Genomic DNA, 25,242 nt, shown 5'->3' with positions numbered 1-25,242 from the left:
AGTTCCAACAAAATTGTCATTAAATCAACAAAAATGAACTGCAGGTGCACTAATCAAGTCTAATACATTTTATCAATATTGGTCAATATTTTATTTAAAAAAACAGATTTCAGAAAAGGGATGTAACAAATAGATACACACAGATTTGTTCTGACAATAAGCATGAAATATGTACAGGATTTAAAATTGATTGAGAAGGTAAACAGCGATATGTTGGACTTCTTTTTCTGTACAGACGGACGGAGAGATTAAAGTATACCCCTCCCAATGTCATTACAGGGATATATTAGTGTATTACTTTTCTTCACATTTAATGCATTTGTAACGGGAGAAAGGGAAATTCAACGACCAGACCGAGATTCAAACTTGGGACCTTCCGAACTCTAGACGGTCGCTTTTGGCAATTGAGCTACCTGGTCTTCAACTATCGATCCAGTCCAGTTCCACGACACTAAATAACATGTACTTACTAGGTTGACAGTTGTTAAAGGTGATGTCATCAATGGCAATATCACCAAGGTAACCATTTCCTCGAACTCCTTTGATCATGATGACAAATTTGTGATAGCTAGTCAAAGGTATGGAAGCCAATTTCCAACTGGGTCCCTGATCACCAGTCATTATCCAGAGGGTCTGTATTGGGCCTACACTGAGCTTGACAAGTACACTGAGTGACCCTATGTTCTGTCCTTTCATGTTGTACCAGAAGGTCATATTACATGCTGGGCCCGACTCGTAGTACTCGGAACTCTCTAAAATGGTCTTGTCTCCAGGGTGAGATGGACTGGAACTCTCCAGGTACAGGTAATGACCTTGAACAGGTAATAATGAAATACTGATTTTCATCTTCAACAGGTAATTACAAAACTCAGGTTGTGATTTTCAAAACGTAATTATAAAATACCTGTGGTGACTTTTGACAGGTAATTATGAGTGACAGGTAATGGTCATCAACAAAACCTTTACATGTTGGCAACATTCCCCTAAACACATGGCTACATACCCTTAAACACATGGCTACATACCCCTTAACACATGGCTACTTACCCCTAAACATATGGTTAGATACTCCTTACACATGGCTACATACCCCTAAACATATGGCTACATACCCTTAAACACATGGCTACATACCCCTTAACACATGGCTACTTACCCCTAAACATATGGTTAGATACTCCTTACACATGGCTACATACCCCTAATCACATGGCTACATACCCTTAAACACATGGCTACATACCCCTTAACACATGGCTACTTACCCCTGAACATAAGGCTACATACCCCTAAACACATGGCTACATACCCTTCAACACATGGCTACATACCCCTAAACACATGGTTAAATACTCCTAACACATGGCTACATACCCCTAAACACATGGTTAAATACTCCTAACACATGGCTACATACCCCTAAACACATGGTTAAATACTCCTAACACATGGCTACATACCCCTAAACACATGGTTAAATACTCCTAACACATGGCTACATACCCCTAAACACATGGTTAAATACTCCTAACACATGGCTACATACCCCTAAACACATGGCTACGTACCCTTAAACACATGGCTACATACCCCTAAACACATGGTTAAATACTCCTAACACATGGCTACATACCCCTAAACACATGGCTTCATACCCTTAAACACATGGCTACATACCCCTTAACACATGGCTACATACCCCTAAACATATGGTTAGATACTCCTTACACATGGCTACATACCCCTAAACACATGGCTCCATACCCCTAAACACATGGCTACATACCCCTAACCACATGGCTACATACCCCTAAACACATGGCTCCATACCCCTAAACACATGGCTACATACCCCTAAACATATGGTTAGATACTCCTAACACATGGCTATATACCCCCTAAACACAGTTTTTGTTCTGGTGTATAATGGATGGGTATTTTATACAGTGGATTTTGTGCAGTATTTCACGTGTACCTGATGTCTTGTTGGTAGTATGGTCATTTAGAGGTCCAGTCTGTTTGCTTGGGGTTTGTCCAGTCTGTAGACGCCAGTCAGCATTGTCCTGTTCGGAATTTTTCCAGCCACACCAGCTAGCCCCCGTCTCAAAGGTACATCCAGTACCTACAAACAAACATAAGAAAGTTTTATTACATATAACAGAATGCCACATTAGCAGAGTCAGACAAGTGATGTGGTGGGTGACAGCTCATTCCGATATATATCACTTACCACATGATACTTCATCAGTATTGTCCCCACAATCGTCAATGAAGTTACATGTCTCTGCTGGTCCATAGCAATTTCCATTAGTACAGGCGTACCTGTCTGTACCACATGACCCAGTAACAGGAGGAGCTGAGGTTGGGGTTCCCGGCAAAAGAGCTGTGTAGAGAAATATCAATGTTCACTAATTATAAGTACCATCTTTCCTTGTTCAGAAACAGTTGTGTTCACTAATGATAAGTACCATCATTATGTTTTCAAAAAATGTTGTGTTCACTGATTATAAGAACCATCATTCCTTTTTCAGAAACAGTAGTGTTTTTATTGAAGATATGTACCATCATGTATAGAAAGTATTCACTGTGATAAGTACCATCACTTAAACAATAGCAGCAGATTTACTTTTTTTTAACTACATGCAAGTTGAAATTATTTGACAGAATATAATAGAATGTGTACTTACTATTTGTTAGTTCGCATCCTGGTGAGAGGGAAATATCGTCAATGGCAATATCACCATGATAACCAGCTCCTACTGTGGCTTGAACAATAATCTGACAAGCAAATACATGGCATTAATTTCCTTCGTGATGTGCACATATATGCAGTAACATTTAAATATGCTTAGAAAGCATCAACTAATCAAGTTGAAAGAGTGACAACAACTTCATTAAATTTGCAGATTAGAACTTAGTCTGGAAACTAACATTGTACAACCAAACATAATACTGAATAAAAGCCTGTACCAATCAGAATTGAGGAAGAATAGGTGACCTCATAATAAGTTTCATTATTTGACTCCGGCTTTACATACACATTCAACAAACATGAAAATCTATACATAGTCACACAAAAAAATCAATTGTCCAGAAAACATCAGCCAATCATAATTGAAGAATTGTCTGTAGTCTTAATGAAATGTGCAGATTTCATTCATTTATGTACCGAGATTAAACAAAGTATCTATACACTTACTTCGTAATTCCTGGTGTCCCCTGGATCATTTGATACAAGGATTTTTAAGGGGCTCCAGAAATCGCCTTTGTTACCCTGGAGCATGCCAAGTGGCTGAAGGTCACCCTGATTGTACCCATAGCGTTTCAGTACAGTAAGGTTGCCAATATCCTGGCCCCACATGTGGTACCACAGCCTTGCCTGGAGGAAAAAATCAAACATGTTTCATTCCTAACTCAAGTAGTAGCGAGGAACCCCCACCTGAAAAAAGTCACATGCAGGGTTTGCTATCAACCCATCATGTATTTGTGTTCAAGGAAGGCAGGAAAATCATGCACAAACTTGTATAAGCTGTTTTACAATAATTCTTTGTGGATGTGTTCCCGACTCTCTGCGTACTTTGAAATGTAGATTTTGTACAATGATCCATATACGTATTACACTAACAACCAATGCAGTTTTACTTTAAGAAAATGTGACCCTGATGTTTCACTAAGGGAGCAAATCATATTTCTAGCAATGGTGACCTTGAGCTCTGGTGGACATACCCAATATCAATACCATTCTTTGTATCCACTATGGCAACCAACACATTAAGTTTGAGCGTTGTATGGTCATTAGTTCTTAAGTGCAGACATATGCTCAAACATTCTTTTTTAGCAAAGGTGAAAGGTTCTTCACATCATATGGCAACCAACACACCACGTCTGATCTTTGCATGGTCACATGGTCACTTGGTCACATGGTCACATGGTCACTTGGTCACATGGTCACATGGTCACTTGTTCTTAACTTATCATCCACACAAACACCATGGACAGAAGAACGAATGGACACCCTGTTTGATAGCTATATCCCATAATTATTTTTTTTGGGGGGGGGAGGGATAAAAACCATGTTTCCTTCATAAATTCAGGTAAAGTATGTTTCACTCCCTAACTCCATGTAGTAACATTCAAGAATCAATTCTGAACTCCTGGTAATACTAACATATACCTATGTTTTTCAAGGTTTTGTTTTGTGTTTTAAAATGGTTGCCTATAAAATTGAGACCTCCTAAAAGAAAAAGCTGTAAGATTAGGAAGAAAAAAGGTATAAGTAAGTCCCAAGTGTTGCAATGGTTGGGGAAGGGTGAGCAGATTATTATTATTATTCAAACGGGTAACAGCTATGTCTCGCCATAGAGTCATTATATCACAATAACATTGATGTCATTCAAGCAATATAGGTGTATATAAGGGTTGAAAGGAATATTTTCATTGTAACATTCACTTTGCATTAAGTGCCACCATGTTTTATTGTAATAACTGGCATGGCAATTGTATACATACAAATTTTAGATATACATTTTCAAAATTGTTCTCAACTCTATAACCTCAGAGTGAAATAGGAATGTAAATGCAAGCATTAAGTCGTTTCAACCCTGAAGACACATTTTGAATTATTCCAATTCAAAGGTTGAAACAGTTCATTTTGAAATTTCAGGTTTAAATGAGTTAAGGAAGATTACTCACACGACAGTTCTGTGAGGTTCCCTTGATAACAACAGAGGCGAGGCGAGCTTTATCTCCCTCCTTCCTGGGACTGGAACTTTCTATGTATAAGTATGTTCCTACAAACAAATGTATAAACTCACATACACTGCTCTAAATATTGGAACTTTTTACCTCTTTTACAGCTTTAAACAAGAAGAGTAATATCATTTATATATAGTTACCAGTACTGGTAAGTATGAAACCGGTCAAATTATACAATGCAAATTTGTTTTAAAATCCAGAGTGCATAATTCAGCAGGATGCAGGTTAAAAAGATCACCTTTAGAACTTCTCAGTGTGTGGTCAGTAAGAGGTCCGGTACCAATAGTCTGCGTGTTAGAGGTAGATAGTGTCCAGTTGAAGTTGTCTGTAACCTCGTTTGACCATTGAGGACAAATGCCATTTTCAAAATTACACCTGGCCTTGTATATCTGATCACACTGAACAACCTGTTAACAACAGTACAAATTCTGAAGTAAATATCACTGGATCACAATATCACTGGATCACAATATCATTGGATCACCACTTAGTCAACAAAAGCGAAACATCAAATGTTTTTGAATGTAATTGAAAACTCATTGACTATCAAGAAAATGGGTCAAAATAACTGGATGTTAAACTAGCTGTAAGACTAGTGGTAATAATAGTGTTAGATCCAAAACTGGTGTTCAGAGATATAATACATTTGTTAGATGACTAAGTGCCAAAAGAACTGGCTAGGTATTATCTTATGTTCCAAGAGTAGTGAACCAAAAAACTGGATACAATCTGACCAAAAGCACACTGATATATCAGGAATATAGAAAAGAAAACATTCTGTATCTACAACATTGTTCTTTGTTATCATGTAGATGTTATCAAGTGTTTGTCTCATATAAAATACGAAAATATTACTATAATGAATGCTTATCATACAAAGCAGAACAGTTAAAAAAAAATCTGCCAAACACACACTTAAACATACAACATTTCATCTTTTATAGCATATAAATAATGCAGAGTGCATCAACTCAAAGAAGACAATTAAAATGGAAGAAACCAGCAAGTATTTATGTTGGAGCTTACAAATTCGTCTGAGCCATCTCCACAGTCATCTGCATAGTCACATTGCTTCTCTGGGGCAATACAGTAACCATTGCGACAAGAGAACATCTGTGGCGGACATCCAGCTGGAGCGTGAGCCGGGGGCATACAGTCCAGAAACTGCAGGCTGTCTAGTGAGATGTCGTTTCGGAAACTCCTACCACGACGTGCCTGGATAATCACCTGGTAATTGGACTTTGCACCAATGAATATATTTATCATATTCCATTTTGCCCCATGGTCACCTTCGATTGTGAAAAGATGATTTTGTTGATTATCAAAGAGTGTGTAAACATCAAGTGCATTGACTGATGGACCCTGCATCCAGTAGAAGAGACTGAATGAACATTGTGGTCCTGTCTTCCCTATCATGGGTGAATACAGTTCTGTTGTGTCATGGAAGGATCCAGGAGAACTGTCGGCCCAAACGTAACCCCCTGTTGGAGAGTTAGTCGACTCGTCATTGGAGGGCCGCAAGTCTCCGGTGCTGATTGTTGTTCCATGGTCAAGTTTCCACTTGTAATCCTGGTCAGACACTCCTGTACTTGTTGTGTTGATCATCCAGCCGCACAAATTGCCCTCATCAAAGTCACAGTAGAGGGAGGCTACAGTGAAAGACACAAATAATACACATCAAACCCACTAAAGATAACAAGAGGCCCATGGGCCTTAACGGTCACCTGAGTCCTACANATATACAACTATAGTACATTTATAAATGTTGCACTCATCAAAGTCATCATAGATATAGACTACAGAACATACAGTTGTAGAACATTTATAAATGTTTCCCTCATTTATCACAATAGATACAAGTTACCGGATATACAATTATACATTGTAGTGCCATGCATGACAGAATTATACTAAGTGAGATGCTACATGAAATAGTTTCACAGATATGCATCAGACTTGTCATTAAAGTAAGGTTACTAGATGTATACATACCACAGTTTGCCTCATCAGAAGTGTCGTTACAGTCGGCCTTGAAGTCACAAACACTGGTCTTATCAATACATTGACCGTCGGAGTGGCAGTTAAACTGGGTGGCTGCATTACAGGTGTGGGGCACAGTCACAGGAGGTGTGTTGGTGGTGACACCTGGGGTCTGTGGTGGATTAGGCAGGTTCTCTCCCGCATACTGACAGTCTGGAGTAAATGACAAGTCATCAATAGCAATGTCTCCCAGGAATGTGTCTCCAACCTTCGCCTCAAAGATGATTTGGAAGCTTTGTGTGACATTGATGTTCAGGTTCACTCTCTGCCAGTAGGCACCCTGGTTTCCTGACCGGGTGAACAGGGTTTTGGTGGGAGGGCCGGAGTTGTACACTCTGTAGTGTACATTGAGCTGGTTTACAAACTGTCCGTACATGTAGAAGTAGAAACGAAGTTGACATTGGTGTCCATTTGTTCTGTAGAAAGGTTTTGTCAGTAACCATGTCTTTTGGTTGAACTTCCTGTGGGAAGACTCCATGTAGAGGTAGTGACCATTTTGGTTGCCAAATGTATGATCCCAGAGGGGTCCTGTGAACATGGATGGTGAGCTTCCATTCCACACTAGCCAATCAAAATCATCATCTACACTGTTACTGCCCTGGATCAGATCTCGAATGCCTCCTGATTCAAAGCTGTACTGTTTATAACTATTACAGTTTTGTTCATCCGATTTGTCGCCGCAGTTGTCAGTGAGATCACACAGGTTATTGCGAGATATACATACTTTGTTCTGACACCAGAAGTGTGATGTTTGGCTATTGGGACAAGTCAGTACTGGTGGCTTCATCTTACAGTTGAGGAACTTAATGTTGTCGATGGCTGTCACACCACTGTATGTACGGGTCTTCTTGGAAAAGACGAAGTTAAAGGAGGCTGCATGCCGTCCTACGCCGACAGTGACTGTGTTCCATTGGTCACCCTGGGCTTTTGTCTGGTGCCATAGTATCACTCTCAACCCATTCTCTATGAGGTAGAGGTAGAGCGTGCCGGGGGTATTACCATTCATGTAGTAAGAGAACTGTATCAGACACTGGGCATTGGATGACACGTATGTGGGACTCGTCAGCTCAGCAGTCTTTCCCACAGGGTGTCCATTCGTGCCATCCTTGATGAACACATAGTATCCATTTTGGTTCTGGTAGTTTGCATCAGTGCTTGGTGCCATGGTCCTAATGGCATTAGTTGTGCCTCCACTTCCGCGAGTCCAGTCAAATGTGTCTGGTGATGTCTCCTTCCACTTGCACATGCCTTGCTCAAACTGACAAGAGGATGTACACTTATTTTCGTCTGAGCCATCGCTGCAGTCGATCTTGAAGTTGCACACCTTGGCACTGTCAATGCATGTATTGTCACCACATTGAAAGCCGTTGTTGGGGCAAGGGTTGACACTTGGGGTGGGTTGGAGAGTCTGTGTGGCCCCACATCCTGGTGTGAATGATATGTCATCGATAGCAATATCACCATGGTAGCCCAATCCTATTACACCCTCAATAATCACCTGGTAAGGAGTGGTACTGCTGAGTGGGACCTCGTGTCGCTTCCAAACATTACCCTGGTCTGACGTTATGTTGTCCAGCAGCACCAGTCCTCTGCTACCAATGGAGTTCATGTATACATTCAGTGCTCCAACCTGCTGGCCATACATGTGGTACCAAAAGCGCAGAGCACATGGTGATGTGGGTACAGGAAGGAAATACCCGAGTCTGGCAGTGTCACCAGCCTTCTGTGGAGAGGAACTCTCAATGTACATGTAATACCCAGAGGTGGTCCCAGTGGTGTGGTCCTGTGATGGTCCAGTCAAGAAGGAAGACGTTTTACCTCTGTGTCGCTGCCAATCAAACTGGTCATTGGTAAGCTGCTGCCAATTACAAGTATTTAACTCAAAGTCACACTGTCCATATCCATCACAAGTCTGGGCTGACTCGTCCGTGCCATCACAACAGTCATGTTGGTAATCACATTTCAAGTTCTGTGGTACACAATGACCGGATCCACATGTAAATTGTCCTAGTAAGCAGGTGGCAGTGGGGGCAGGGTAGGAACAACCCTTGAATTGCAAGTCATCTACTGCAATGTAGCCGGCCTTTCTGCCATATGTCCGTACCTCTAAAAATATCTGGAAGTCTGAGGCACATAATGGCAGCTTTGTTTGAATCTGTGTCCAGGTACCATTGGGCATGGCCTTTAGTGCTCTCATGTCCATCGACCAAAGTTGGCTCTCCTTTCCTCTAGAGCTGAGGAAAACTGAGAAGGAGCGGAAATTTCCACCATTGATTTGGAACCACATAGAAAAGACACAGGTTTTCCCTGATTGATGGTAAAGGGGGCTGTCTAATCTTGTAACAGAGTTAGGAGTGTTATGCGGTGCCTCTGCTATAGCATATGACCCTGCTGAGGTCCCGCGGGTGTGGTCAGTACTGGGTCCTGGGTTACTAGATGCTGTTGGGTTCATGTTTGTCCCCAATGTCCAATTGAACCGATTCATACGGTCATTTGTCCAGTGGCAGAAATCTCCAGTGTCAAAGTCGCACAGCCAGGGGCAACTTGCTTCATCGCTTCCATCTGAGCAGTCCTGCTTAAAGTCACAGAAGGCTGCCCAGGGCACACATTGGCCATTGTTGCATTGTCTCTTACCTGACCCACATGGGCCAGCTGTTGTCTGTATGAAAGGCAGAGTTGCATACTGGACGGTCTGGCAGCTAGGTGTGAATGACACGTCGTCAATTGCAATGTCACCGTGATAGGAGCTACCTCGCACACCTTCGATGACAACGCGGAAGGTTGAGGAACTGGTTAATGGTATATCTGCCCTCATCCATTGATCTGGCTGGGATCCATTCTTACTCCAGATCAGAGAAAGTGGTCCACTCTCAAAGCCCTCTGTATACACATTCAGTGTATTCACATCTACACCATGCATGTAATAGAAAAATCGTATCCTGCATGTACTTTGTGAGTTAGGTGAAAATACAACACTTTTCAGTCGGGCCTTGTCACCTAATCTTCTTGGAGAAGAAGTTTCGATGAAGAAATAGTGTCCAGTTGGATTACCGTACGTGTGGTCATTTGTCGGTCCAGTTCTAGCTGTGGCTGTTTTTCCTTGTTTCCACGTCCACTGGAAGTCATCAGTATCATCTTGTGACCAATTACAAAGGTCAGTTTCAAAGTTGCATCGTTGCACATATTTTGTACATTGCTGTTCATCTGAGTCATCACCACAGTCATCATTAAAGTCACACAGCAATGATTGGTCAACACAAGATCCACGCTGGCATGCAAATTGATTGGAAGCACATACTCCACCTGTAGAATTTCCTCCAAGAGCACAGCTGGCAAAAGTGATGTCATCAATAGCCATATCACCAGAATTTTGATATACAGACTCAAACACCAAACGATATCCTGGAGTGCGACGACCTATTCCTACAGAAGCCAAATTCCATTTAGAGCCATGGTCACCATACACAGACCACAACAAAAGTCTTCCTGTGTTAGCATTGGGTAGCACAGTGGGGGGCACAAGATACAGCTTCATGGAGCCAGTGGTGGCACCAGTCTTGTAATAGTAGAAGCTGATCTGGCAGGTGTCAGCCAAGTTTCCATAACTGTTTGGAGATGCAAGTTCGGCTTTGCCATATGAGGATCCTTTAGAGGAGCCAATAAACATGTAATTGCCGATGCGAGAACTCCCATACGTGTGGTCAACTGATGGACCGGATATGAGTGATGACGTAGATCCGTTGTGCCGCTCCCACATGTAACGTCCTGTGCTGAGGTCTGACCAGCCGCATGTGGAACCCTCAAAGGTACATGCCCCACACATAGCCTCATCTGATCCATCCCCACAACTGTCTACAAAGTCACAACGTTGACTTGTCAGGATACACTTCCTGTTGGTGCACTGCCAGCGGCCAGAGCCGCAGGGTCCGACAGTAGTACCTACACTGCTGCCTGGTGTACCTGTGGGCACAGCCCCATTAAACGGCACACACTCCTTCGAGAATGATACATCATCAATAGCAATGTCACTTAGGTAGGAACTTCCAACTGTGGCTTCAATGACTATTTGGAATGGCGAATTTGCCTGGATGGCAACTTCTCGTCTAGCGTAAAACTCTCCGACCTGGCCTTTGTAACTGAAAAGGGGTGTCAGAGGACCATTAACCTTAGACCTCTTGTAGACAGCTAGAGTGTCAACAGTCTGTCCGTACATGAAGTAGTAGATTCTCATCACACAGAAAGGTGTGGTGGGAGTGCCTGTAAAGAATCTGCTGGCAATTCTGGCTTTCTGTCCTTGTGTGCGTGGACGTGATGTCTCAATGTACAGATAGTGTCCACTGGCTGTGTTTAAAGTGTGATCCTTTGCTGGCCCTGTCTTCAAGCTAGGTGTTGATCCTGCTCGCAATGACCAATCAAAATCATCATCAGTAAGTTGTGTCCAATCACATATTCCCTTTTCAAAGTCGCACCTGTTGTAACTTGTGCAGTTGGTCTCATCAGTGTTGTCCCCACAGTCATCAGTGAAGTCACAAACTCGACTTGAGCTCACACATGACCCACGGGTGCACCGGAACTGGTTAAAGGTATTGCAGGAGCTAGTCACAGAGGGTAGAGAACAACCTTGGAACTGTATGTCGTCTATGGCAATATCGCCAATGGTGTTATATGTGCGCTGAGCAGCAATGTACAGATAAAAGCTGTTCCTTACACGGCCAACAGGTACTATTGCCTGGTTCCACTTGTTACCATGGTCACCTGCAATATTCCATAGTCGAGTGCTGGAAGTGCTGCTACCCTCTCTCATGTATACTGTAAGTGATCCAATGGAAGTGCCATACATGTGATACCAGAAGGACAGCTGGCAGGTGCTGGCAGCCTGACCCAGGACAGGACTGAGTAGGTTGGCACGATTATACCTCTGGCCGGCAACAGGTTCGACATACAAGTAATAACCATTTGGCCCCAGGGTGGTGTGGTCATTGGTAGGTCCAGCATTATTAGATAGTGACTGGGCATGCTGGCGCTTCCATGCAAACCTACTGGTTTGGGCAGTTGTGCCATTAGTCCATTTACAGGCTCCGTTTGTCTCAAAGTCGCAGGAATAACCACAAGTAGACTCATCACTACCATCACTACAGTCATTGTTAAAGTCACACACCTGAGCGCTGCTGATACATTGACTGGAATTGTTCTTGCAGTGGAATGCACATGCAACCACTGTAGTTGGGGTTGGTATCTGCGAACACAACCCAGGTGCAACGGTTATATCATCAATGGCCATATCACTGGTCACTCCATTACCAACAATTCCTTCAAAGACCAGTCTGTAACTGGAAGATGCAGCAGCTATTTGTATCTGGACTTGTTTCCAGGCATTGCCTTGATTCCCCACCATGGTCCACAAGTTACGGGATGTTTGTCCTCCGTTCTGCCAAATCCACAGGTTGAGGGTGCCCATAGAATTACCATACATATTGTAATAGAACTGTATACACCTTTGTTGTGGAGTGAACATCTGAGACATCAGGTAGGCATTGTCACGAGAGTGCCTGGGAGAGGAAGCCTCTATATAGATGTAAGTTCCATACCTGCTGTTGAGGGTGTGGTCTACTGTAGGTCCAGTGCCTGAGGATCCTGTTGGTCCCTTGTTCCTCTGCCAATCAAATGTATCATTGACCTGATTATTGAACCAAGTGCAAAATCCTGTCTCAAAGTCACAAGAGCCTGGAGGTGGACAGTATCCGGTAGTCATGGTGATGTCATCTATAGATATATCACTGTAGAAACTGCTTCCTACCACTCCCTCAAATGTCAGGAAGAAGTCTGTTTGGCTTCTAACAGTGACCTGGGCCAGGTACCAGTGAGGGCCCTGTGGGCCACTTCGCTTCCAGATTGGTTGGCCAAGGTTTGTTGTTGAAATTGCTCGCTGGTACACATTGAGACGACCAGTGGTCCTGCCATTCATATTGTACCAGAACTGGAAGCAGGAAGCCGTGGTTTTACTGAACTTAGGCGTATCTAGACGTGCCTTGTCACCAGGACGGCGGGGTCGGGAAGATTCAATGTACATGTAGTGGCCTTCATTTGTACCAAACGTATGATCGGTTTGTGGACCGGTGTTAGCACTTGATGTGCGCCCAGATTTTAGAGACCAGTCAAACACATCACTCACTGACTGAACATAGCCACAAAGTCCATTTTCAAAGTCACATGTGCCATCTTGTGGACACTGGCCAGTGTTGACTGTGATATCATCCAGGGCAATATCACCAGCATAGCGAGTTCCTGCTACACCTTCAAACTCCAACACAGATCTGCCAGTATTTTCTATGTGAACCTGGGTATACTTCCAGTCCAATCCTTGGTCACCATACCTTGTCCAGACCAAGCTGGCAACCCCAGAGGAATTGGTGTATATGTTGAGACGATTAACATTGGCACCATACATGTTATACCAGAATTTAAGACACATTCCTTGAGATCCAATGTTTAGGATAGGGCTGAGCAGTCTGGCCTTGTCGTTATTGTGTTTACCCGACACCTCAATGTAAACATACTGTCCATTAGTGTTGCGTAATGTGTGGTCAGTGGTTGGCCCAGTGCTGGTAGAAGCTGTAGAACCTCTGTGAAGTGACCAATTAAAATTGTCTGTCGCGTCCTGTTGCCAATTACAGATGCCATGCTCAAAGTTACAGTCAAGTGGTGTACTAGGGTATGCAGATGGTGAAGAAGACACAGTGGGTGCAGCAGCTGTGGTTGATATGTAAGCACTACATGGCGATCCAACATAAGCCACATCATCAATGGCAATATCTCCAAGGTAACTTCCATTATAGACTCCCTCAAAAATTATATTAAATTCCTGGTTAATTGGCGGTATAGCCACAGTAGCTTGCTTCCATACGTTTCCTTGGTTGTTAGATAGTGACCATGTCAATGACTTGGTGTTAGCTCCTGTGTTCTGTGTGTACACATTCAAGCTGCCGATACCAGATCCAAACATGTGGTACCAGAATTTTAAACAACTGCTACCAGAGGTAGGAGTGAATATATCACTAACAAGCCAGGCAGTCTGTCGTAGGGGGCCCCTGTGGGTGGTTTCAATGTACATATAATGACCAGTTGAGGAGCCTGTGGTATGGTCAACACGAGGACCTGTGGCCTTACTTGGGGTTCCACCATTGTCCCTCAGCCAATCAAAATTATCAACCGTGACTGCATTCGTCCAGCCACATGTGTCTTGTTCAAAGTTACAGAAGCCGGTGGTAGGACACCTTCCATCAGCGATGTACAGGTCATCAATCGCTATGTCACCTGTGTAGCTGGACCCTCTTACTCCCTCGATTAAAACACTGTAAGAAAGGTGGTTGGAAGCCAAAGTAACGGTACCTCGCCGCCACATATTACCTTGATTGCCATTTCTGGTCCACACTTGTCTGGGAAATGATCCGTTTATCTGGGTGTACACATTGAGAGAGCCAACACTCTGTCCGTACATGATGTACCAGAAACGCAGACATCGGTTGTTAGTTCCACTATATAGGGGGCTTTTTATGATTGCTCTATCATTCTGCCTCCTGGGTGCTGAACTTTCGATGTACGCAAAATGTCCAGAGTTGGATCCAAATGTGTGGTCAAAAGTAGGACCAGTACCTCTGGAAGCTGTTCCATTGCTTCCTATTGACCAATCAAATTCGTCTGTAACCAACTGGGTCCATCCACAGAACCCATTCTCAAAATTACAACCTCGAGTGGGAGGGCAGGGTCCTGCAGTAACACCAAAATCATCAAGCGCAATGTCCCCTGTGAATCCGTTGCCAACGTAGCCATACACAGAGAGGTGGTAATCTGTAGGACTGATGATCTGGCGCTGGGCCTGTAGCCACTGGTCACCTTGGGTGCCATTCCGTGACCAGAAGAGAGTGCGATTTGTTTGTGTTGTTAGGTAGATGTCCAGACTTCCTATAGTGGGACCAAACATGTAGAACCAGAAGGACAGGCAGTGACCTTGGCTGTCTGTGGGGGGCAAAGCAGGGCTGTCTAAGATGGCCACTTGACCTCTTCGTCTGGGACTGGATGTTTCGATGTAGATATATGAGCCATGTCCTGAAGTGTGATCAGAACTGGGTCCAGTACCAACACTGCTGGTGGTACCATTTTGTCGGCTCCAGTCAAAGTCATCATCCAATGCTTGGGTCCAGGCACATAAATTACTATCAAAAGAACATGAGATGTTGGGTAGGACAGCATTAGGTTTGCAGTTGTCGAAAGTGATGTCATCAATAGCAATGTCAGCAGTGTTTGAGGCAGAAAATCCACGAGCAGGCAGAACTTCAAACTTTATCATAGTGCCGTTGTTAGTGGCACCAAGCATTCTTCCTAGGTAAGTGGATCCCTGATGCCAGCCGATACCCTGAGAGCCGTGAATTGTTGTTAACACACGTTCCGTGTTATTGACGAAAGCAGACACAATTAGTGTGCCAACACTGGAGCCGTACATAGAGTACCAAAAGTGGATCTCACATGAGTCAGATGTGCGGGGCAGGACTGGACTCTGCAGGACCGCCTTTGAGTAGAATACACCCCTGGTTCCCTCTACATATGCATAATGGCCCTGGTTGGTGTTAAGAGTGTGATCGACAGATGGGCCTGTGCCTGATGGTGAGTTGCCTGCCCCAGTATGGATGGTCCAGTTGTATTTGCCTGTGCTGATATCAAGCCAGCCACAGCTGCCTGCTTCAAAGTTACACGGCCCACAGAAGCCCTCATCTGACCCGTCACTACAGTCTTGGCTGAAGTCACATACCTTTGCCTGGGTGATGCAGGATTTGTCCTTGGTACACATGAACATTCCAACTCCACAAGGACTGACGGTGGGAATGGTTGGTGGGATGGTGACTCCATTAGGGAAGGTTTGACTGGACTTTTGACATCCTGAACTAAACACAGCGTCATCTATACCAATTACACCAAAATTGCCCCTGCCTGTTACTCCCTCCACAAGTACTTGGAGATCAGACATACCCTGTACGTGAATCACAGCCTTCTCCCAAATATTGCCACGGTTCCCACTTCTTGACCAAATCTTTGATAAGTTATTAGAATTGTCTCTGAGATACACATTGAGACTCCCCATGTTTCTGCCATTCATGTTGAAGTAGAACGTAAAGATACAGTTAGGACTAGAGTGCCACACAGGGCTCATCAGGACAGCATTGTCATTTGGTCGACGAGGGTAGAATGTTCTGATGTACATGTAACCACCTGACGCAGTTCCAGTGGTGTGGTCAAATGTTGGCCCGGTTGCAGATGATATAGGGAGTCTTGACCGATGAATAGTCCAGTCAAAAACGTCCTGTTTATCCTGCTTCCAATCGCATATATTAGAGTCAAAGGAACACCTTGATGTAACGTTCTTGCATGCAGTCAATGATTCATCACTACCATCTCCACAGTCATCAGTGTAGTCACAAACTTGACTTTTGTCTACGCATGCTCCCCGTGTACAACGGAACTGGGTTACAGGGTCACAAGTTGCCTGAGCTGGGGGAAGAGCACAATTTATCATAGACACATCGTCAATGGCAACATCTCCTAGTACAGAAAACCGTCTAGTGGCTCCAAACTCTACCTGGAAAGGAGAGTTGATGTGGCCAATATTCACAGTATGTTGAATCCACTTGTTGCCTTGGCCACCTCTTGTCTGCCATAACATGGTTCTGCGACCGTTGAGGTTGAGATCAACAGACAGCGTTCCGATGCCAGAGCCGTACATGTGGTAATAGAAGGACAGCTGGCAGGTAGCTGCTGAGCGCTGTAGAGTGGGGCTGATAAAGTATGCCCTGCTGTTCAGTCTACCATTGCTGGCATCCACATATATATAGTGTCCCTTGGAAGACCCAAGAGTGTGGTCACTAGATGGCCCCGTGTTGGCTGTCTCAGTCCCATTTTGTTGAACCTCCCAACGATATGATCCCATGCTGTTGTCTGTCCAGCCACATAAATTATGTTCAAAAGTACAATTTCCACATAGCTTTTCATCTGTGCCATCAGAGCAGTCAGTGACAAAGTCACACACCTTTGTGGCTGCAATTTGTTGATTACCACAGTGGAAAGGTTGGGCGGTGGCAGCAGCAGGGGGGCAGGCCCCACTGGTCAGCAGCAGGTCGTCCAGAGCAATATCCCCATTGACGCCTGCTCCAACAATGCCTTCCAGAATTAGGGAGAAGTAGCGTAAGCTGGTCACATTGATCTTGGCCTGTAGCCAGCTGGTGCCCTGGTCTCCACTAACGCTGAAGATTTTGGTGTGTAATGTTGAGGCATCTAGGTACAAATTCAGATTCCCAATTTGTTTGCCATGCATTAAGTACCAGAAAGAGAAACATGAGGCTCTAGTAGGTCGAAGGAGACTTGAAGTAAGGCGAGTCTTGTCACCATTCCTCTGGGGTGCAGAGGCCTCCATGTACACATACCATCCTACAAAATGAAATATTGCTATTTATATCTGAGGAATGAAGGATATATCTCAAAAATAGGGCTATGATATAAAGAAGTTTTTAAGTGAAAATGATCAAATGCTTCACTTTTGGTCAAAACATGGAATATCACTCATAGTTTGTGCCAAAATGTAATCAACCATCCTTCTGTTCCAAGTTTTTTTTTACATAATAAAATAGTATATATAGAAGTATCTATTTTTATCCAGTGTGATCTTTAATAACCTTTTTCCAAGTGTTTTTTCATAATGAGATAGTACAAGCAAATTTGTGGAATTTATATATCCGCTTGCAGGACATATTGTAGGTAAACATTATTGAGATTATGTTTAAACATGTGAGTATAGGCTGTTGAGACATAATATGTATAGCTTGAAACTGGAAGACAAAAATAGCGTTATACAGATGTTTGACTTTTTCTTGAACATGTAGGTATTACAGTGTAAATTAATCGTTTAATCCATCAGAATTTACTAACATCATTAATTATCCGTAAATATGCACAAATCACTTCTGTTGACAAACTTAGCATGAGTCGGATGTGCATACGGAATTTGGTTGAAATATCTGCACAATATCTACAGCAATTATCACACGAAAACCAAAGAATGCCCAAGATGGGTGCATGGAAAGACAGAGGAACACAAACATTGTTATCAAGTTTGAAGGAACTTGGCTAATATTTGCTAGAGTTATTAAGCAGAAACTGCAGATAATGATGTTTTTGGTTAATCATGGGGCCATAACTACGCCAAATAAAGTGAGTTGAAAGTGGTCATCGAACTTGGTCAAGCTCTTGAGACATTTAACCCCGTTACTAAGTTTGAAGACAATCAGATAATATTTGCAAGTTAATGAACAGAAATGGCAGATAATGACACTTTTTGTTATTAAAGGGGGCCATAACTCCGCTAAATAAAGTTCGCTGAAAGTGGTCACTCAACTTGGACGAGCCCTTAAGGCATTTAACCCTGGTATCAAGTTTGAAGAAAATCGGTTATTATTTGTTTCAGTTATTGCACAGAAACGGCAGATAATGACGTTTTTCATTATTCAAGGGGCACAACTCTGCGAATAAAGTCTGCTAAAAGTGGTCATCAAACTTGGCCAAGCCCTTAAGGCATTTAACCCTGTTACCAAGTTTGAAGAAAATCGGTTAACATTTGTTGCTGTTCTTGCACAGAAACGAAGCGTGACAGACAGACGGACAAACCTAAATTAATATCCCCCGTTTTGCGGTGAAAGCGGGGGATAATAAATAGTACTAGTAGTATCTATTGTTATCCAATGTGATCTATAGTATAGCTGTACCTTCTCTGGTACCCAGGGTATGATCTACAGACGGTCCTGTTTGTGTACTTGTTGTGTCGCCTTTGTTCCTCAGCCAATCAAAATCATCAGCAGATCCTTGCTCATTGCTCCACGCACAGAGATTTGATTCAAAGTCACAATCTGCAGGTCCGGCACAGGGTCCATTCCTTATGGAAATGTCATCAATGGCAATATCTCCATTTTGCTGTCTTCTTATTGCCTCAAACACAATCTGGTTAAATCAGAAAATCAAATGTTAAAACCAATATAATCACAAAACTTGATCAAATTTTACAAGTGTTGAACTGAAAATAAAGGTACATTCGCGTATCCCAGTTGAAACAGTTCAGGTGGTGTAGAAATATTCCACGATAAACAAACGCACTTCCACCAAACTATAGGCAGAGCAAAAAATGCAGTTTCGGAGAATAAATAACAATGTATCAAGAATATTATGCACTTCTTTCATGCATCCACTAAAATATATAACTTATCTTAAAATGTACATGTGGATTGCAATTGACCTTGTTTTATAAAGAAATAATGCAAACTAGCATCAGTCAGCATTTTACTTTCGGTCAGGCATGTCTGGACCCCTCAATTAATCTTCACAGTACACATGCCTTTTCCTGAGGTCAGCGTCGGTTCAGATCTGCACCTGTCATTTTCTTTCTAGGTTCAACCGTTTCAACTGGTTGAAGCAGATATGCGAAAGGGGCCCAAGTTTCATATTAAAGAAGAGGAAATCCCAAATACAATTCGTCTAATGTGAACCACTATAAATTATGATATGTTATCTGAACTACCTTTGTATCTAGAATTGTGAGTCATTAAGTGTTGCTAGAGCTAATCTTGATGGAATAGTGGCGTCTATTACTAGTGGGCTGAGCAATTCTTCAGCAACCATTGAGTGCTGTGACATACTCTCTACCTTGAAAATGAGTCACTACTGAGTATTGTTTGAGTTACACCTTTCCTGGAATACTGAGTTACTTTGGAGTATTGTTTGAGTAATTCTTTAAATATATTATGAGTCACTTTTCAATTTTGTTTGAGCAAATCTTAACCTGGAATAGTAACTAATGAGTGTTGTTTATACTATTACAAGTCTAAAGATTAAAGAATAGCGAGCCATCATAGAGTTTTTTTGAGCTTCTTATAAACTGTAACCCAAAGTAGTGTATCACCATTGATTAGAGCTACTAGCTACAGGTTAGCCAATTTGTGAGTTGCTATTGAGCATTGATTGAGCTACTCATTACCTGAAATGGTGAGTCACTGTTGATCGTTGTCTGGGCTACTCTCCACATATTTCCTAGGCTACCAGCCCTTTTCCATAGTGCTGGTTTGAGCTGACCCTGGGAGAAGAGTCGGATGTCCAGAGTACCTGTGCCAGTACCATACATGTGGTAGTACCAGGTCAGACACTGACCAGTGGTGGCAGGATAGGTTGGACTCAGCAACCTTGTCTTATCTCCAGGAACACGCGGTGCAGATGACTCCATGTACATGTAGTAACCTAGGTGTAAAATCAAAAGGACAAACAATTAAATTCACATGATATTAATTGAATTAAAAAGGTTAAATCACCGATTTTCATTCCAAAATTTTTAAATATGTATAATGATGAATAAAGATATTCAACACCTCAAGAACAGTTTGACAATATGCACTTGTGTCAACAATATTTCAGTCTGCCATCTTCAGGACAAAGTAATAATGTGACATAATTTATGACATTACGTTGAATTTGTATCATAGTGGATGGACATTGTGGTCTGAAAAACAGGATTCCTGCAGACATTCATCATTTCTATAAATGTATGAGTAAGCGTCATTGTTGACGATGTCAATTCAGCCATCCACTATATGGCACAGTTATGGGATAGAGTGAATCAACACAAATGCAAGAGATCTTTGATAGCTTCAAGTTTACTATTTAATTTCTTTATCAATCATTTAAGATGTTTTATAAAATAAAACCCCATATAATTACACAATTTTTTCTGAGTACAAACCTTCATTAGTGCCATATGTGTGATCAGCCTGTGGACCCGTCCTGACAGACTCTGTCGCACCTGATCTTCTCACCCAATCAAAGTTGTCTGTTGTGTCTTGTGAATATTGGCATATGTCGGAAGACTGGAAATCACACACACCTGAAACGGTAACAAGTGTTTGTATAAATCTAATCTACAAAACATCTCAAACATATGTAACCAGTAAATACAAAACTATTAAAATCACTGACATTGAGTGTTCTGAGCCTGTTAAACTGACAAACGTATGTAACCAGTAAATACAAACCTATTTACATCACTGACATTGAATGTTCTGGGCCTGTTAAACTGACAAACATATGTAACCAGTAAATACAAAACTATTAACATCACTGACATTGAGTGTTCTGGGCCTGTTAAACTGACAAAAGTAAAAAGTAAAAGAGTTTTACAAGAGGACAGGTAAAAATGTCTTATTGGAGGGGGAGTGTGTTAATTGAGGACGAGCTAAATTGTCCAGCTGGCTAGAAAGGTTACTGGAAGGTTAACAAAGGCGTTTTAGTGGGGCAGGAACAAAACTGTGTCTTACTGGAAGGTTGACATTACTTAACAGGATAATTTGGTGGTATATACTTAATAGGAAATAAAACTTTCTTACTGGAAAACCAGGGTGTCTTATTTGACGATGAGTGCAAAGGTCTTACTTGGGCTTTAATCAAATGTGTCATACTGGACATGGAATAAAAGACTGGTCTTTTCCTGGGTTGGAAATATATCATTGTTCAACTTGACAAGAAGTACAATATTTCCTGCAAGAGTGGGAGTAATCTTAAGTATCAATTTATGTGTCAGAGACTTTGCAAAGTATTTACTCCCAATTAGCATTGCCTATGATGGAGATTCTTGTTAGACTTTGTGTGTTAGTGGTGTGTATATATCTTACTAGAAGGAGGACAGGGGCCATCATTCACTGAGATGTCATCTATAGCGATGTCTCCAAGGTAACCCTTTCCAACAACTCCTTCTATAACAACCTAAAAGTGATAACAAAAAAACATTTAGACAAATATCATATTATGTTGCACAAATTAAACTGGAAATTCAGAGACCTTAAGTTATATGCACTTAAATTAAATTTAAAAGTGTACTGAAATGTGCTTTTAGATATTATTTGATATTGTATCATGATAAATGGTTCACCTGAATGTTGGCTTGTGGTGATGGTGTAGGCAGATTTTCAGGAGTCAGGTACACGGATGCAAATTTCCAGTAGTTACCCTGGTAACCAATCTTTGTCCACACCGCATTTCCTATATTTCCACCTACATGTTTACAAATAAGGTATTAACAAAGCAAATCATCAGTTCTAAAAGTAATTCTTTATCAAATAATCGATGGTTGTCAGAATTCAGGAAGGTTGATCTTTTTAACACATCATCAGAGATCATACTTGTTATTATTTTCCTGTTCCATGTCCAACATTTCTAAATCTGCTGAAACATCCTCTTAATTTGCTTAATCATTTTTTCATTTCTATTTGTCAAAAGTAACATGATACCAATTTAACAATCGACTACTGACCTTGTTTTGCGTACAAGTTCAGCTTGTATACATCTGCTCCGTACATGTGGTACCAGAACTTGAAGCATTTACCGCTGGTCATAAGTACCATATTCTGACTGATCAAGCGTGCTGTGTCATTGCTATGGCGGCTGGAGGATTCGATGTAAGCATAATAGCCTGTTTGAAGAAAGAACCGACAGAATTCAAACATCATACTAATAAGTTACACAATGACTTAAGTTCTGGCAACATACCAACAGTTTGTAAAGTACATTTTTTTCAACAAAATGTGATTTTAAAGTATTTATACTATCACGTTGTGTGACTGGTATTGACAAGCTTACTGTTTACACTTCCTGTGATGTGACTGATATTGACAAGCTAGCCATTGATACTTCCTGTGATGTGACTGATATTGACAAGCTAGCCATTGATACTTCCTGTGATGTGACTGATATTGACAAGCTAGCCATTGATACTTCCTGTGATGTGACTGATATTGACAAGCTAGCCATTGATACTTCCTGTGATGTGACTGATATTGACAAGCTTACCGCTGACATTTCCTGTGATATGGCTGATATTAACAAGCTTACCGTTTACACTTCCTGTGATATGGCTGATATTAACAAGCTTACCGTTGACGCTTCCTGTGGTTTGACCGCTATTCATACAAGCTTATCATTGATGCTTCATAGTTAAATAATCTTACCATTGGCACTTCCTGTGGTGTGATCAGCAGAAGGCCCGGTGTCAAAGGAGGTTGTATGACCCCGGTGGAGTGTCCAATCAAATATGTCTGTTTGGTCCTGGGTCCACTGACATAGAGTGTTCTGGTCAAAGTTACAGTCATACACAGTTGGGGCTGAAACAAACAACAGCAACAGGGTTGTTTTGGTCAAAATGTCATTCATACACAATCAAGCTCCTACAGCAAGGGGGAGTTAGGGTCAAAATAACTGTGGCACACACATATGAAATTGAGGCTACAAAACACAGAGGGAGGCTGGGAAAAGATTAGTCATACATAGTAGGAACTACGACCGAAAGAAAAGTGTTTGTGGAAGTTGAGTTGTACATTATTGGACTACACTGTAAATAGTTGGGCTATAAAAAACAGACATGTGTAGGTGATAACTAACATGTGTTGTATGTGACATTACTTTAAGCTTATGGTAGAACATTGTGTAACAGGATAGAGAGTCTGATGCTCTACTGATTGAGTTACCGGGGATTCCCTCTAGCCTGAAGGTGACTGTAACCCCTATGTATACCACTCAAATCTACCACAATGGTACTTACAGTGTAACATGTTACTTTTCACTTACCGTAAGTGACAGTGCTAACGACAGCGGTAGTAGGTACTGTTGTAGTCAGATCACTGCAGTGTCCTGGATAAAGTGCAATGTCATCGAGGGCCATGTCACCTTGGTAACCAGAACCAACCTCTCCATCAAATGTCACCTGTTAAAACAGTTATCTCTCGTTAACACCGGTATCTTAAGCAATACAATAATTGTTTACATATACTAAGCAGTCCAACATTTTTTATATAGAGTATGATCACAGACATTTTTGTATAAAGCAGACCACCCAGATTTATAAGAGAATGACCATAAAAATGCACTAGGTTTTATTGAAGACATATAGACATACATTACTGTATTATGTAATCAACCCTGTTTAACAATATTGTATTGAAGAAATTCCCCAGAATTCCTTATAAACGTATGATCACACACCTGATAGCTGACTGTGCTGTTAAGATCCACTTTTGCATGTCTCCAAACATTTCCCTGGTTGTGAGTGGCATTCCACACTAACAGCGTTCCATTGGATGTGGGTTGGTACACACGGAGGAAGCCAATATCTAGTGAATAACCAGTCAAATGTATCCACAACTATATGGCATACAATATCAGAAGTGACAGTATCTTTTAACAGGAATTATGAAATTACAATAATACAAAATTTCAGTGTATTACTTACCCCTGCCAGACATGTGGTACCAAAAAATGAGACAGGAGGCAGGACTTGAATTATTCTTACAAACCATACACTGTATTACTTACCTGTGCCATACATGTGGTACCAGAAACTGAGACAGGAGGCAGAACTCGCAGGGAAGTATTGGCTGTATAACCAGGCTCGGTCCCCTGCTTGGCGTCCATTGGCCCTTACCAGCATGTAGAATCCTGCAATGACACAAAAGCTGGAGTTCATCAATTGTTTTCTATAATGTATTTTCATCCCTTGTGTACACTAAATATTTTGTACATTGTATATATAGTATACTTGGACCTTCCAAATATAATGTTACCATGATTATTATTATGATTGCACTTTTACAAACTGCAGATTCCTTTTTATCCACCAGAATAAGATATCAGAGGAGGTATGGTAGAACGTCCATATTTAAACCAGGACCCTTACCCAGAGACCTCATACACCTTAACATCCCCTTCTCCTGATGCTAATACTATTATAATATATATAATAACAGTTTACGTTTACAATACCTTATTGTCCCTATTTCAATTCAATGGTTGAAAATTAGAGCATTATAATGACTACAGTGACCTTTGACTCTATAGTAGGCATTTTTTTTTATTCCCATGGGGTTGATTTGAACTAAATTTATTCTGAAGACCAGTCGACCTTTATATTACTACAAGTGACATAGCTCTCTAAAACAAGTGGAAACAACATGGCTTTTACACATGCAATGGTTTAATAAGGTAGGTTTCACAAAAATCCATCACATAGCAGCAGTATGGACCACGTCTTGTTACACAAGTAAAACAATTTTAAATTTAATTTTATCAAGCTTTATTATAAACAAGAGGCCCAATGGGCCTGCATCACTCACCTGGTATAAATCTCACACTTGTAACCTTAAAAGTGATCTAAAATAAAGCTACAGGCAAAATATCAGTATTTATGATTAAGATTCATTCAAAAGAACCTGTTAATTCTTTTTAAAACATTTCACCCCTGTGATTGAAAGTCGAACAAAGTCATTATGTTGAACAAATTTTATAGCCTTTCATCTCAGGATGCAACTTCGAAGTATCAAC

General features: G+C 41.6%; 1 protein-coding gene across 1 annotated transcript in view; it reads right to left on the bottom strand.

The window, feature by feature from the left end:
- Positions 1 to 25,242, bottom strand: part of LOC110461939 (MAM and LDL-receptor class A domain-containing protein 2-like) — a 127,693-nt gene that overhangs the window by 15,118 nt on the left and 87,333 nt on the right. Inside the window, exons 112-130 of the mRNA XM_021515681.1 lie at positions 24,238 to 24,360; positions 23,908 to 24,035; positions 23,494 to 23,629; positions 22,878 to 23,030; positions 22,184 to 22,342; positions 21,803 to 21,924; positions 21,546 to 21,636; positions 20,621 to 20,761; positions 19,865 to 20,121; positions 18,603 to 18,834; positions 6,748 to 17,271; positions 5,782 to 6,404; positions 4,994 to 5,162; positions 4,693 to 4,790; positions 3,200 to 3,379; positions 2,688 to 2,778; positions 2,231 to 2,383; positions 1,976 to 2,122; positions 471 to 812 (exon numbers count right to left, since the gene is read on the bottom strand). Coding sequence (XP_021371356.1) covers positions 471 to 812; positions 1,976 to 2,122; positions 2,231 to 2,383; positions 2,688 to 2,778; positions 3,200 to 3,379; positions 4,693 to 4,790; positions 4,994 to 5,162; positions 5,782 to 6,404; positions 6,748 to 17,271; positions 18,603 to 18,834; positions 19,865 to 20,121; positions 20,621 to 20,761; positions 21,546 to 21,636; positions 21,803 to 21,924; positions 22,184 to 22,342; positions 22,878 to 23,030; positions 23,494 to 23,629; positions 23,908 to 24,035; positions 24,238 to 24,360 — 13,869 coding nt within the window. The remainder of the gene's footprint in view (positions 1 to 470; positions 813 to 1,975; positions 2,123 to 2,230; positions 2,384 to 2,687; positions 2,779 to 3,199; positions 3,380 to 4,692; positions 4,791 to 4,993; positions 5,163 to 5,781; positions 6,405 to 6,747; positions 17,272 to 18,602; positions 18,835 to 19,864; positions 20,122 to 20,620; positions 20,762 to 21,545; positions 21,637 to 21,802; positions 21,925 to 22,183; positions 22,343 to 22,877; positions 23,031 to 23,493; positions 23,630 to 23,907; positions 24,036 to 24,237; positions 24,361 to 25,242) is intronic.

This window comes from Mizuhopecten yessoensis, unplaced genomic scaffold (assembly GCF_002113885.1).
Source record: "Mizuhopecten yessoensis strain PY_sf001 unplaced genomic scaffold, ASM211388v2 scaffold10711, whole genome shotgun sequence".
Taxonomy (NCBI): domain Eukaryota; kingdom Metazoa; phylum Mollusca; class Bivalvia; order Pectinida; family Pectinidae; genus Mizuhopecten; species Mizuhopecten yessoensis.
This window is presented reverse-complemented; position numbering and strand designations above follow the sequence as displayed.